Raw genomic sequence first — 15487 nt, 5'->3', positions numbered from 1 at the left:
TTCGGCGAGTTGTAGCGTCTAACTTACAACACCTACAAATTTATAATTCTGGCTACATTTGTTTTAGAGGTTCTGCTAAATCTTTATGTATACGAAACCTTCGTTTTCCACAGTGGCCTCTCGAAGGGAACGCACATTTACCTATCTACTGATTTGCTCGATCTCCTTAATGACAATATCACTGGCATACAATGCCTCATGGCATTTAGTTCGCCTTATTTACTACTAGCTTTCCGCCCGCGGCTTCGCCCGCGTGGAATTTTGTCTGTCACAGAAAAACTTTAACGCGCGCGTCTCTGTTTCAAAAACCGGGATAAAAACTATCCGAGAAAGGACATATCCCGGGACTCAGACTATCTCTATTTCAAATTTCATCAAAATCGGTTCAGTGGTTTAAGCGTGAAAGCGAGACAGACAGACAGAGTTACTTTCGCATTTATAATATTAGTATAGATTTTGTGTGGCATTAAAGTCTAAATAACTGAGTAAATTAGAAAATATGAATTGTTATTCCCTTCGTGTGATTGCATTTCTTATTTACATTAAATATATTCATTACCCGTTTGTTATTTATTACAGTTCCGTCGGTAATTAAAATAGTGTTTTACTAAGGAGTATTAAATATCCTGATTTAAAAAATAAAACTACGAAATAGATCGCAATAGCCTCTATAATTACAAATCTTACAAATAACAATAAATCGTCAAAAAATAAAAAAATGTACATTTTAGTTATCTTATTTATTACATTGTCGTTAATTACATAAAATAATATATTTAACTATTAATTAAATATTACAATATTTGGTCTATGAGGTAGTTCCAGCTACACTTTCGCTCAAATCTCTATCTAGGTATACAGGGTGTTAGGTAAATGGGTATATGAGCCGACACTAGCCCATGTTAACATGGGCATATAAATGGTATGGTGAAGTCAGAAATTTGATATCATCATTTTAATTTTTTAAATTTTCATACAAAATAAATATTATAAAATCCGATTTGTATGAAAATTAAAAACCTAACACCCTGTATACATAGTAACAAAATAGGTACATAAATACATACGTTATTTTAATTGTATAATTTATTTCATTGATCTAGGAATGTAAATATTTTCTATACCACGATATAGCTTAAATCTAGTAGTAGACTGCTATTGGTTTAAATGGTCTACCAGTTACAATCGACCTAATGATATTAATTTAATTTATTCGGAATACCAACAGCAATACAACGTGTAGGCACAGTTTCATTTTTGCTTATAGTAATTACTTTTATGAATCAAGTTAGCTGCACGTTTTGAGTCGTGTGATTCCGGCAACGTAATACAGGATGTGTTTTTTTAACACAACGCCCAATCAGGGTGGTATAGTCTGGTCTGCGAACACGTAGAATTTTGTCCAAAGACCCCAAGCTACCCATCCTTATCGCTCGCGCGTAATTATGTTGCTGTTGCGCTCGCACACTCACTGCGGGCGCCCGTCGCACAATCGCGACAGCAATATAATTACGCGCGAGCGATAAGGATAGGTAGCTTGGGGTCATTGGACAAAATTCTACGTGCTCGCAGACCGGGCATTAGTATACACGACACTGATTCCAAAAAAAAAGTCCTCCCGCTCTCTCGGGGAGGCGGCCGCATGTGCTCGGTGGTGTAGCGGGGTACGCGGGGTTGGTGCGGGCGGTAACAAGCGCCGACTCGAAAGTTTTAGGAGACGTTTGAATAAGGTTTTTTTACTAATAAAGTAGTAGTTACATTTTTATTTTTAATTTTCTTGTAATTTCTTTCGTGTGTACCACTCCTGTGATGGGCGTTGTTTTAAAAAACCGCGTATGTTCATAGCGATAAGACCGCCTAGTTGTACCTTGTATGTTCCCTTTCTTTATGTTCTGTTATTTGGTGTGCAATAAAGAGTATTTATTATTATTATCAAAACCACATCCTGTAAAGGACCACCCAACATACGTGGGAAGTGTAGGCGAAATCCTCTATTTGCTTCTAGTAAATTAAAGGAGGTCGTGCCCCTTATTTCGGTCTCGCCTCCTTATTTGGTCCTACATGCAGTGGAGACTATGACCTGTAACTCTAGCATAAACAACTTTCGTCTTCGAATCGTTTGCGTATTCGATAAAATTCGATACTCAACCTTCAAATTAAACAATAACGTGACAATTTTGATTCTTAAAATAAATTTCGTGCAACCATTTCTCATACTAAATTCACTTTAAGACACAAGGGCGTTGTTGTAGTTTTCGTACAAAATCTTTTGATGGCGATTGGAATACGCAAACGATTCGAACTCGAGTTTTTCGTGCTAGCCGTATTGATGACGAGGCTAGCTATCAGCGTTTTGGAGTAAGGAAGAGGCGAAGATTTGCTGCATGATGTGAGGTAAGTTGGCTGTGTCCATACATACGTGGGCGTGTCCCGCTGGCAGGCGACGAAGTAACCTGGGGAATAGAAATATTATATGAAGGTAACTGTGTTTGTTGGTTAAAATTTACACATAAACTACTGCAACAATTTTGTTGAACTACTATTCTTTGGGATGAAATTGAATAGAATAAGAATACATTTATTTGAGGGTGAGTGTTTTATAAGAAATGTACAGTTAGGAGGTACAGTTGTAATAAATAAATAAATAAATAACAGTGAAATTTGAAGATTGCCCGGTGATAATTTATTTATTCCATTCTTCATTGAGTTTTTTTTTGGGGGGTTAGTGTTGCGAACTTATTGGTTATTTTGGCTGTCACGACTATTTGACGCTGACTGTACTCATATATCCCGGTGCAACTCGGTCTAAACTGTCGTTTAACATTTGACGGAAAAACAGGTACCTACTTAATTATTGCCTAAATTATATTGTAAAATGTTAAATTGCATTATTAAAATAAATTGTTTCTCGGTATAAATAAAATAACACTTACATGGAAGCTTCGTCGCCAAGACTGCCGATGAAGATGACGTGCGCTTGCACCTTTGACTCTGACGTTAAAATTGTACCCAATTCTTCTGGTTGAATACCATACCTGCAGAAGTTAATAACATTGTAAATCCCTTATAGATGTGTAAATTTAGTATTAAAAGTCATTGATTCTCAATAAAATTTTTACTAAGCTGAGTTGTGATTGTGATCAGATTGATTGAAATTAAGGTGACAGTAAGACACCCCGCAGACAACAGCCTTTTAGACAGCTTGGTCAACTTTCAATTTGTATGGAGTCGTCAGATAATACTGGGACATACATAAGCCTTACTTTGCACTGTTTACCACCAAGTAATAACTTAAATAGCAACATAAATGTCATACAAAAACCACATACCTCCTTAGGTTAGCATCAGATAGTATCAAAACTATAGATTCATCTGCGTCTTCTTTCGCTAGAGTCGATATCGCGTGCTTAGCGCCCGGGAGCGTGTTGTCGCCCGACCAACAGAACTGAGAGTGGGCGTGCATCGTGCGGATTATCTGTGACCAAACAAGCAATAAAATATTACACCTTCTGTAAAAGTATTGTAAGAAAAACATAAAAATCCCTCATGTAAAGGTCCCCGAGCTCAATATTAAAGAAGAAAAAAGGATTTAGCACGAAATACCTCTAAAGTCTGGTCGCCGAGCACGTAGAATTTTGTCCAATGACCCCTCGCTCGCACACTCACTGCTGCCGCCCGTCGCATAGTCGCGACAGCAATATAATTACGCGCGAGCGATAAGAATGGATAGCTTGGGGTCATTGGACAAAATTCTACGTGCTCGGCGACCAGACTATATTTTATACAACTTTTCAAAAGATACCCCAAGATTCCCCATTTTAACTATGTAATGTCTATCATTACAAGCAATAGATGTTCACTGCTGCCCTCCCCCAAGGATTTTCACAAGGACCGGTCGTGCGTTGCCCAAAACCAGGTGTTTCCCGCGACCTTTATCAGGTCACCAGTGGGATTCTACTGTCTAATTTATGTTAACTGGCAGGCCAATTACATAGCGGCAATCACAAAGACTGGAACCGGTCGCGGTAATGCTAGGATTTTGAACGAGGCTGTTCTGGCCTCGTAAATAAGAAACCGGTCAGTGATGCTAAGAGTAAGTCCAACCCACGAGGTTCTTGTAACCTCGTAAATTAAAACTCACCTGTAAGCGTTGCTTCTCGTTTTCCGGCGGGCGGTCGACGCGCACCAACTCCAAAGCATGGTCCTCGCCGGAATGCGCATACATATCGTAGCGGATGCGCGCCTCGTATCCTCGGAGAGCTTCTGTTAGCAGTACAACTGCCTCCATCGAACGTTCTAGACGGCCGTCGTAGCTGTTGAACCTATAGTTAAAAATGAAACACTTGACAAGCGATGTTTTAGGTTTAAAAGTCATTAAACCTAAAACATCGCTCGTCAAGTGTAAACAGTCTTGAAGTCTTTCGGAAACTGTTATTGGTGAAAATATCATTGTGCATGAGTCAAAGCGTGAATCACATGACACGTTATGCTGCATCACTCCAGTTTTTATATCAATGTGATGGCTTCCACACCAGATTAGCAAGCTGAATCTAAGTGGAATCGTCATATCTGTCAAAAAACCGATAACTGCTGGGATAAACGAGTTATTGAGATTGAGCAGAGACTCAAACTCGACTTGAGTAGAGATCACAACTCGGCAAAAGTAGTGCAGAATGCTATCCAGCAAGGTGGAATGATGACGTGCAAAAAGTCGCTGATAGAAGCTGGTGCGACACGTCGAGGACACAGTTAATTGGCGCGTAGTTAGGGAGGCATTTATATCCAACAATGTACTTCTAACAGCTGATGATGCTGATTCGGTATTGTGTGGCAGAACTTCTCAATAATGTACAGTCGCGGAATGAAAAGGTTCGTCACCTTAGTGTCGGTTTTCGCTTGCAGTAGGTATTATACTGTAAGAGTCAAACCTGCCAACATAACCGTGCAAGAAACAGTGCTGCTAACATTTAAATAAATATGACGTTTTCTAACGAATAAGGTTTTGCTTGTTTATTTTTCTATCCCATCAGTGCAATGTTACAAAATGTAGTTTTTTTTAATTTAATAGATGATGGCAGGTTGAACCAACAAGAAGGTTTTAGTTTATCAATCATAATAATCTTCTTGACAAGTTAAATCGTCAAACAACTTTGATCTGAATAATTTTGAACTTTACTGACGAACAGTTAAAGATTATTTTCTCTAACTCGAGATTATTCTGTAACATAGTTTCAAAAGGTAACATGTACTCGCGATTCGTTGAAGGAATCAATTTGAAAACTGACGAACCTTTTCATTCCGTGACTGTACAAGCGTGGTCAAAGTGTGGTAGCTGCTTTTTACCTGTACATACTGCCAGACACATCCACCACCAGTCTGAGTCGCTTGGGCTTGTCGGGCGGAGCACCCGGCGGCGGTTCCTGCTCCATTCGCCTTCGGTATATCGATCTTTCGCCTGTTAGACCTAAAATAATACATTTTATTGACATAAATCGTTAGAAAACTCCTAGCAGAATTAGAAGAGTGTATTTTGTGCTATCGAAGCAAATAAGTTTGATTTAGATTTTTAGGAAGTGACAAAAAGGTCGAAATGAGAAAGAATAACTATAGGACACCTAAAAGATGTGTTACCACCACAGAAAGATTATTAAATTCACTCAATAGCAGAAGTAACAAAAACACCTATGCTAAATCATTTGATGCGTTCCGTAGCTACATTGCAAAAGACAGAAACACTGACACTATCTTTAAAATTATTGCATCTCTCTTATTTTATTTAGGAAAAAAAAGGAAGTATTGGAAGTACCTTCAATTATTTTAGCGTCATCTAGTTCTCCACTGGTTTGGTGTCGAGTCCACTGCCGTTCCTTTTTCTTTGCTTGAAGTTCTGCTAACACACCTCTCAGTGCACCAATCTGGTAAATTAAATAACAAAATCATAGTATGTTATTCAAACTACACTGTATGGTATAATAGACTGCATCCCACTTAACACCAGGTGCGATTGTAGTCAAATACCTGCCTTGTTATGCATAACAAAAATAGACAAAATATAATGTGAAATTAAGGTATCATAGACTAAACAAAATGTTACCTGTGGTTGTACAGCTCTAAGGAATTGCTCATAGAGCTTCGCGTCGTATTCGCTCATTTTGATCTCCTTCAGTCGCTCCTCGAAGGCTTTCCTGTTCATCTCACGCGCAGCTTGCTTCACATGCTCGGGAATGTCGTCCTTTTCCGCATCGGACAGCTGAGAAAGGAAAATATACATGTTATACTATACAGTATGTAAATAAATTTTGCTTAATTTTTTGCGAAATGAGGTGATGCTGCCTCAAACTTTTTGTATGAGGCCACAAAAATTTCCAACTACCCATCAACTTACTCCAATACTCAAAAAAAAAACACTTTTTTTATTAGGAACTGTTTTTTATGATATTTTTTAATTGTGGGCTAGCTCTTGAAAACAATGTCATCCAGGATCTTCTTGATCATAGTTGATCCGATCTATAGTTGAGCGAGCTTGCTAGATTTCAATGCTTACAAAAAAGTCTTTCATCATCATTATTTCATTTAGTCTCCACTGCAGGAGCACGAACCTCTCCAATGTACCAGAACAAATGGTGGATTTCGCCTAGTATAACGCACACCTATCCAGGCAATGTGACTCTCACAAGCAAATGGAGAATTTCACCTAAAGTACGGCCAACTAGCAGCGATACCTACAAAAGGTCGATACGACTGTCGAGTTGACAATATATTCTGTCTCTTCCCATCTTGTGTATTTGTCGTAATGTCTCGTTCTCCCGCCAAAATATGTCATGACATTGGGTTTGTTTACATTTGGTATCGCTTCTCGTTGGCCGTACCAGGCCTGTTCATCTCCGCGAGTTTGCATCGAAAACAAAATACGCACGATGGCCCACCTACAGGATACTATTCGACAAGGCCTCACATACGAGCGAACATTGACTCACGCACGCGTATTCTTGTGTATGATGGAAGAAAATAAAGGAAATGGTGTACTAAATACTGTGCAGTATTTAACTCTAAATAATAATAAAAACACAGAATGTACTTTTTTAAGTTGCCTCAAGATACTGAGAGGTAAATAAGTAATTAATATTATTCATGATAATTCATGCTAAATCATGTATTTCCTCCGCCATTTTCCGCAGTTTGGCACCTCACGTCACATCATTTTACCGAAGTCAGCCCTATAGCTTCGGCGCAGTGCCGATCACTGACGTTTGTCAACAAAATGGTACTTGACTCTTGAGACAGGCTAAATTACACCATATTGTTAATGACATTGAGCATGCATTTTTTAAATACCTTCGCGAAGTAAAACTTCTGTACGTAGTACTTATTATTATTCTGTGGCCGTACCTTAGAACATCATACCTTATCTGTGCATTGAAATGTGAGTCACCTGATGCACATCATGTCCCTTGTCCAACCTGTAGGGCCCGCCCTTGCCGCCCAGCCCGGCCGTGTCCCGCCCTCCAGTGCCGCCCGCCCAAGTGTTAATTACCTACCACTTTTCGAATCAGACAGGCTATTTTCATCATGATCGTTTTCATCAGTTTATTTAGTCACCACTGCAGGATCACGACCCTCTCCAAATGCACCAAAAGCAAATGGAGAATTTCACCTAGAATAACGCACACCTGCCAGCCGATGGGGCAGCAAGGTTTTGGAGTGGAGGTCACGTACCGGAAAACGCGGCTCACAAGGTGGACCGACGACCTCATAAAGGTAGCGGGAAGGCGCTGGATGCAGGCCGCTACCAACCGGGCGATATGGAAATCATTCGGAGAGGCCATGTTTAGCAGTGGACGTCCTGTGGCTGAAATGATGATGTTGAACGTACACCTATCCAGGCAATGAGGGCTATCGTTTTAGCGCTCACCAGTTTGCGCCACTGTAGAGTAAGGTCCTGTCACTTGCTAGTAGCGAAGACAGTGGCACCAACTGGTCAGTGCTAAAGTGGTAGGAGGACTATCGCATTTGCACTCATCAAGATGGCGCCACTGTAGAGTAAGGTCCTGTCAATCGCCAGGGGTGCCAACTGTTAAGTATAAAAACGATAGCCCTCATTTGACTCTCACCTGATGCACATCATGTCCCTTGTCCAGGCGGTAGGGCCCGCCCTTGCCGCCCAGCCCGGCCGTGTCCCGCCCTCCAGTGCCGCCCGCCCAAATGTTAATCACCCCTTCTCGAATCGGACAGGGTATTCTCATCATCATCTTTATTATCAGATCATTGAAACTCTACTGCAAGAGCACGACCCTCTCCAATGTACCAGAGCTAATGGAGAATTTCACCTAGAATAACGCACACCTGCCAGCCGATGGGGCAGCAAGGTTTTGAAGTGGAGGCCACGTACCGGAAAACGCGGCGTAGGACGTCCAACAAGGTGGACCGACGACCTCGTAAAGGTAGCGGGAAGGCGCTGGATGCAGGTCGATATGGAAATCATTCGGAGAGGCCATGTTCAGCAGTGGACGTCCTGTGGCTGAAATGATGATGTTGAACGTACAATCCAGGCAATGAGGGCTACCGTTTTAGCGCTCACCAGTTTGCGCCACTGTAGAGTAAGGTCCTGTCACTTGCTAGTAGCGAAGACAGTGGCACCAACTGGTGAGTGCTAAAGTGGTAGGAGGACTATCGCATTTGCACTCATCAAGATGGCGCCACTGTAGAGTAAGGTCCTGTCAATCGCCAGGGGTGCCAACTGTTAAGTATAAAAACGATAGCCCTCATTTGACTCTCACCTGATGCACATCATGTCCCTTGTCCAGGCGGTAGGGCCCGCCCTTGCCGCCCAGCCCGGCCGTGTCCCGCCCTCCAGTGCCGCCCGCCCAAATGTTAATCACCCCTTCTCGAATCGGACAGGGTATTCTCATCATCATCTTTATTATCAGATCATTGAGACTACTGCAGGAGCACGACCCTCTCTAATGCACCAGTTTTATGAGGTTTATTTTATGAGTAACTAGCGGCCGCCCGCGACTTCGTACGCGTGGATCCCGTTTTACCCCCTTTTCCCGAATTTTCTTTGCTATAAACCTCACGGAGCCCGAGACCTTTCCAACGAATGCAAAACCGTGGAAATCGGTTCGTGCGTTCTGGAGTTATAGCGTCAGGGAGGAAAACCCGACTTATTTTTATATAGTAGATTGGAGAATTTCGTCTAGAATAGCGCACACCTACCCAGGCAATGTGACTCTCACCTGATGCACATCATGTCCCTTGTCCAACCGGTAGGGCCCGCCCTTGCCGCCCAGCCCGGCCGTGTCCCGCCCTCCAGTGCCGCCCGCCCAAGTGTTAATCACCCCTTTTCGAATCGGATAGGGTATTTTCATCATCTTTATTATTTGATCATTGAGTCTTCATTAAAAGGAGCACGACCCTCTCTAATGCACCAGTTTTATGAGGTTTATTTTATGAGCAATTGGAGAATTTCGTCTAGAATAGCGCACACCTATCCAGGCAATGTGACTCACCTGATGCACATCATGTCCCTTGTCCAGGCGGTAGGGCCCGCCCTTGCCGCCCAGCCCGGCCGTGTCCCGCCCTCCAGTGCCGCCCGCCCAAGTGTTAATCACCCCTTTTCGAATCGGATAGGGTATTTTCATCATCTTTATTATTTGATCATTGAGTCTTCATTAAAAGGAGCACGACCCTCTCTAATGCACCAGTTTTATGAGGTTTATTTTATGAGCAATTGGAGAATTTCGTCTAGAATAGCGCACACCTATCCAGGCAATGTGACTCACCTGATGCACATCATGTCCCTTGTCCAGGCGGTAGGGCCCGCCCTTGCCGCCCAGCCCGGCCGTGTCCCGCCCGCCGGTACCGCCCGCCCAAGTGTTAATTACCTACCACTTTTCGAATCAGACAGGCTATTTTCATCATGATCGTTTTCATCAGTTTATTTAGTCACCACTGCAGGATCACGACTCTCTCCAATGTACCAAAAGCAAATGGAGACTGTCACCTAGAATAACGCGAACCTGCCAGCCGATGGGGCAGTAAGGTTTTGGAGTGAAGGCCACGTACCGGAAAACGCGGCGTAGGACGTCCACCCACAAGGTGGACAGACGACCTCATAAAGGTAGCGGAAAGGCGCTGGATGCAGGTCGATATGGAAATCATTCGGAGAGGCCATGTTCAGCAGTGGACGTTCTGTGGCTGAAATGATGATGTTGAACGTACACCTATCCAGGCAATGAGGGCTATCGTTTTAGCGCTCACCAGTTAGCGCCACTGTAGAGTAAGGTCCTGTCACTTGCTAGTAGCGAAGACAGTGGCACCAACTGGTGAGCGCGAAAGTGGTAGGAGGACTATCGTATTTGCACTCATCAAGATGGCGCAACTGTAGAGTAAGGTCCTGTCAATCGCCAGGGGTGCCAACTGTTAAGTATAAAAACGATAGCCCTCATTTGACTCTCACCTGATGCACATCATGTCCCTTGTCCAGGCGGTAGGGCCCGCCCTTGCCGCCCAGCCCGGCCGTGTCCCGCCTTCCAATGCCGCCCGCCCAAGTGTTAATCACCCCTTTTCGAATCGGATAGGGTATTTTCATCATCTTTATTATTTGATCATTGAGTCTCCATTAAAGGAGCACGACCCTCTCTAATGCACCAGTTTTATGAGGTTTATTTTATGAGCAATTGGAGAATTTCGTCTAGAATAGCGCACACCTATCCAGGCAATGTGACTCACCTGATGCACATCATGTCCCTTGTCCAGGCGGTAGGGCCCGCCCTTGCCGCCCAGCCCGGCCGTGTCCCGCCCTCCAGTGCCGCCCGCCCAAGTGTTCCCGCCCACGTGCGGTTCGTTCTTTGGGTCCTCTTTACCGTGCTTTGGTGAGGATACGTCTTTACTGGAATACAACGATATGATCAAGATTTATTTATTTAATTTACATAATGCACTTTTATCTCTTTCGTCTTTTAAATAAGGCTTTAAATTAATTGAATTGATGCTAAGTTGAAGTGATCGCAACTGTACATGCTATATTACTTGAATTATAAATCGCAAAGGTATCATTGTAAACATTGCACGGGAGCACACACCGCCTGTATTAGCACAAGGAAAGAAAAGTTCTGTATTTATCTTTAGATAGGCTTCTCACTCGGTGGATTGATGACCTAGTGAAGGTCCTGAATGCAGGCAGCACTAGTTGTTATATAAATTCTTGGGGGAACATTTTGTCCAGCAGTGGGAGTAAAAAAAAGTATATTTATTATACACACCCGCTAGTCCTCTCTATGGTCATCTGTAGTTTCTTCAGCGCCTCTTTGGAGCGACCCTCTAATACGCCCTCTACCGGCAGCCCACTAGAATGCAACACTTCTAGTAGTGTGTCCGCCATGTCTTTGCTATAGCGGTCGAAGTCGAACACGTTGCTGATAGCTGTTGCTAGGTCCTCTCCTGGGTATTTCTAGAAAAACAAAAACAGGATAAGATAATATGATTGTGATAGTTAATATTTATAAAGGCTGTGGAGTGGTACCGGATGTTTCAGTCTTAGTCTATCCAACTTCAACTATTTTTCTATATTGGGAAAAAAGTGGGGATTTCCCAGTTTGAAAAAGTCCCAGTCATCCACAACGAGGAAGCTCTTGTCCTGTATCTCACCTGATGGTAAGTGACGATCAGGCCGAAGGTGGAAGCGAGCTTCACCCGGAATCCTCAACCACGGAAGAACTGGCTATCTTACCTCTAACTGCCGGAACACAAAAATGCTGTTAACATTGTTGTTATGGCGACAGACTTAGGTAAGATGGTGGTAGCTAGCAAGGCGGACTTAGAACAAGCCCTACTACCAACCAAACAGAAAAATCTGCTCCCACTGGGAATCGAACCCGGGACCTCTGCGTCTGAAGCAGGTGGTCTTACCACTAGACCACAGAGGTGGTTTCGGTTGACTAGCCAGAGAGTTACTTTTTTGGGTGGTATGCAATAAGTGATTAGGTATTTCATTTATGTATCAAAGTAAAAATTTCTAATTGTAAGGTAGTTTCATATAATGCTACGTTGATGATCGTCATCAGCATTTCAGCCATAGGGAATAGATTTTTATCAAATAGAACCAATAGGGATGATGACTGGGTAATGAAATCGAAATTCTATTTAGTCCGTCAGACAGATAATAAAAAAAATTATGGACACATTATTTTTTAATTTTTTTCATTATCGAATAATTACAGTATTATATTGAGTTGAAATGTCGCGTGACGTCACTTTTTAGTAAAAATTTTACTCAAGCGTGACGTAACGCGCCATTTCAACTCAATGTAGCACTGTTATTATTTAATTATGAAAGATAATAAAAAATATGAGTAATATTTTCTAATTATTATCTGACTGACAGACAAATAATTGAAATTCTGTCATCTAGCCTTTATTTTCCTTGCACAATATGCCAAAGTGTAAACACTGTACTACAATTATTAATTTCTACAATTAAATATCTTTGGACAATCTCACACAGCGCCATCTAGCCCCAAAGTAAGCAATTAATATGCTTGTGTTATGGGTGCTAGCTTAACGGATATACTACTTATATACTTTTTTTTTAAATACATACATATTATACATAGTAACACCCAGACCCGTCACAGAAATTAAAATTCATCATTTCAATTTCTGCCCGGCCGGGAGTCGAACCCGGGACCTCTCGGCATAGTAGTCCGTTCTGAACCACTACACCAAACGTACTGTCATGCATACATATTAACGCTCACCTGCAAATGCTTGATAATATTGACTAGCTCTCTCGTTGAGTACGGGTATGTCAGCTGTCCCTGGTCCGCCTTCTCTCTCAAGACTGCGAAAGCCTGTACTAGCTTCTTCATCACGTCGTGCGGTACGTCAGGCCCGTAGGATTGGAGCAGTTCCATCTCGGAGTCTATTGAAGGGTTGTCTACGGCGTGGCAGGAGAATAGGTCACCTGTGGATGAGAGAGGTGTAAGGTTTTGAAATTGTACGAGTATTTCTTCTTCTTTTAGGATATTGGAATTAAATTGAAACTAAAACCTTCGGAACCCAATCGCTTTCCCATTGGCCGTAGTAAGATCTTCTATGCTAGTACAGTCGTCATAGCAGACTATACATTTTTATAGAATAATAACACATATTTCAACTGCATCAGATGCCAAAGTTGGCTTTGTGTGCCAACGTCTGTATAATGGCGACTGGGATATGGATAACTATCGGAGTACAAACAATTTAATTGGTCTTACGTGTTACGTAATTAGAAGACGAAAACGAAGAACTATAGATAAATTTTATTATTGAATCACCAATAAATGATATTGAAATATCTTTCAAAATCGGTAAGGACTTACCTAAAGCAGCAAAGAAGTCGTTTCCCAAGAAAGGGAAGCCAGGCCGATTGGCCAACACGATCATCTTGAAGTCATCGTGCACCGGAATGAAACTCTTCACGTCGCCCCCAGAACTTTCGATCATATGCTTTGGCACTATCCTCCTCCCATCACTGAGAATCATCTCCCCATTCTCCACTAAAGTCTTCAATATACAAGTAACATGAGTAGGAGCCTTATCCGCTTCATCAACCACTAATACATGACCATTTTTGACAGCTTTCACTAATGGTGAATCTTCATAGACAACTATACCATCTTTGACAGTTGGCTGAACTGTCAAACTCTGCACTGTAGTGTCTCTATGCAACTGGATGTATTCCCTCGGTCGGTTTAAGAGCTGGAGTAATCTATCAGCGATTTTGTTCTTACCGACTCCTTGGTTTCCTACTAACAATAAATGGTTTCCTAGCAAGAAGTCTTGTAACAACCACTCGAGAAGTTTTACATGTTGAGGCACGTCGTAGAATAGGATGTCGGGTACTTTTGTTAAAGCATCCGTTTTGAAGATTTCTGTCTTTGTGTCACCAATGGTAAGGACGCCATTTTTGACTGTGCATTGAACTTTTTTCTTAGGAAAATTACTGGAAAAGATGCCGAAACGAGCTGAAGGCTCGATTCCGATTCTTACGCTAGCGCTATCAAGTGCTTTTCTGGCTAAGTTTGGTAGGAATTTCGCTAAGAATGTTCGCTGAACGGTTTCGTAGGCGGATTCTGTAGGGTACTTGGCCATTCGACTGGCGATGCGCAGGAGTTGCCTGGTGGAGAGTGAGGAAGAGAGGTTTTTGAGAGTGCTGTCCTGTGAGCTTCGGAGTTCGTCTGCCAGGTTTATTATGGAGTGGAGAGGGGTTGATATGTCTCCGTACTGCAATAAGATGAATTACAAATTAAGAATAAGAATAATAATGTCTTTATTCAGCACAATATATGGTATACAAAGCAAGAGTAAACATAAAAATAAATAAAAACATATGCTGAATAAGCGCCCGCTCAGCAAAAATCGCGACATGACAGAAACGTCATGCCGAGAAGCTGGTTTTCAGCAGGTACCAATGCGTGATGAGGATTGCGCGCCCGAGAATTAATAAAAATACAATTTTACCGATTTCTAGAGTTGTTAACTGACTGACGATTTACATAAGCTGATAGTTATATGGTTACAAAGGTCTCTTTGTCAATAAAATATAAGCTCTGTAGTTTATGCTGTGTAGCTATATTTGGGACATGTATAAGTGCCCTAGAAAGGGCCTACGCACTGCATAAACTATTTAAATTTGAATATCCACTAGACAAAATATGCTGCGTAACACGAAACGCTCAAAAAATATACCGAAGAAGGTACCAAAGCCGCGCCTTATTACTCAATCTCTAGCAACTTTAAGAATCAGTGTGCACCAATTTATTACCAAACTATAGTAACTTACCAAACTGTTGATGATGAAGATCTCCTCCTGCTTGCTGAGGTTCCTCATCTCATGGAAGATGAACAGGCTGAGCAGTTCAGGTGACAGCCACTGCTGGCCGCGACCGAAGACCGGAGGCTCAGCTAACGCTACTATCCTAGTGGGAGAACGGAACTGTTGTAAATTACACAGCTTACACATTATGGTCACAAGTAAGGTCATTGTAATAAAATGATTCTAAAATTGCTCAAACTTTTTTATTTATAGAAATTATGTTTAAAATCCATTGGGGATTTTACGATCACTAGATATGCTGAATTACCGATAGTTGACTTCGAAAATTAGTTCCATATCGATATTATCGAAAGTTACTTCGCCAGACGATTCGTTCGTTTCAGCCGAAAGACGTCCACTGCTGGACAAAGGCCTCCCTCAAGGTTATTGCCAGACGATTATTGCGCCCAAATACTATCGATACTACATCAATATCAAAATCAATGGTATGAAAACTTATACTAATTTTGGAGGTTAAGGGTCGTAACGGGACTATTTCCACCTCTCGTTCCCACCACTGTAACTCCTGTGTAGCCAGGATCTACAGCTTGACCGCCACAAAAACCCAACCAGTGAAGGTCAAGTTTATCCGGGGGGAAAGTTAAACTGTCATTGGACCCGCAACGAAAT

General features: G+C 42.1%; 1 protein-coding gene across 1 annotated transcript in view; it reads right to left on the bottom strand.

Annotated features, from left to right (window-relative positions):
- Positions 1 to 652: 652 nt before the first annotated feature.
- The window catches only part of LOC135075451 (von Willebrand factor A domain-containing protein 8), a 40917-nt gene continuing 26082 nt past the window's right edge, over positions 653 to 15487 (bottom strand). The window contains exons 12-30 of the mRNA XM_063969892.1: positions 14825 to 14960; positions 13362 to 14265; positions 12759 to 12964; positions 11265 to 11452; positions 10651 to 10891; positions 10460 to 10594; positions 9783 to 9884; positions 9510 to 9644; positions 9237 to 9371; positions 8778 to 8960; positions 8112 to 8249; positions 7433 to 7534; positions 6095 to 6250; positions 5807 to 5915; positions 5344 to 5464; positions 4142 to 4322; positions 3330 to 3475; positions 2934 to 3035; positions 653 to 2453 (exon numbers count right to left, since the gene is read on the bottom strand). Of these exons, the coding sequence (XP_063825962.1) occupies positions 2339 to 2453; positions 2934 to 3035; positions 3330 to 3475; positions 4142 to 4322; positions 5344 to 5464; positions 5807 to 5915; positions 6095 to 6250; positions 7433 to 7534; positions 8112 to 8249; positions 8778 to 8960; positions 9237 to 9371; positions 9510 to 9644; positions 9783 to 9884; positions 10460 to 10594; positions 10651 to 10891; positions 11265 to 11452; positions 12759 to 12964; positions 13362 to 14265; positions 14825 to 14960 (3535 nt within the window). The 3' untranslated portion in view covers positions 653 to 2338. The remainder of the gene's footprint in view (positions 2454 to 2933; positions 3036 to 3329; positions 3476 to 4141; positions 4323 to 5343; positions 5465 to 5806; positions 5916 to 6094; positions 6251 to 7432; positions 7535 to 8111; positions 8250 to 8777; positions 8961 to 9236; positions 9372 to 9509; positions 9645 to 9782; positions 9885 to 10459; positions 10595 to 10650; positions 10892 to 11264; positions 11453 to 12758; positions 12965 to 13361; positions 14266 to 14824; positions 14961 to 15487) is intronic.

The sequence above is a fragment of the Ostrinia nubilalis genome, chromosome 10 (assembly GCF_963855985.1).
Source record: "Ostrinia nubilalis chromosome 10, ilOstNubi1.1, whole genome shotgun sequence".
Classification (NCBI taxonomy): domain Eukaryota; kingdom Metazoa; phylum Arthropoda; class Insecta; order Lepidoptera; family Crambidae; genus Ostrinia; species Ostrinia nubilalis.
The sequence above is the reverse complement of the archived record's forward strand: the minus strand, read 5'-3'. Positions and strand labels throughout refer to the sequence as shown.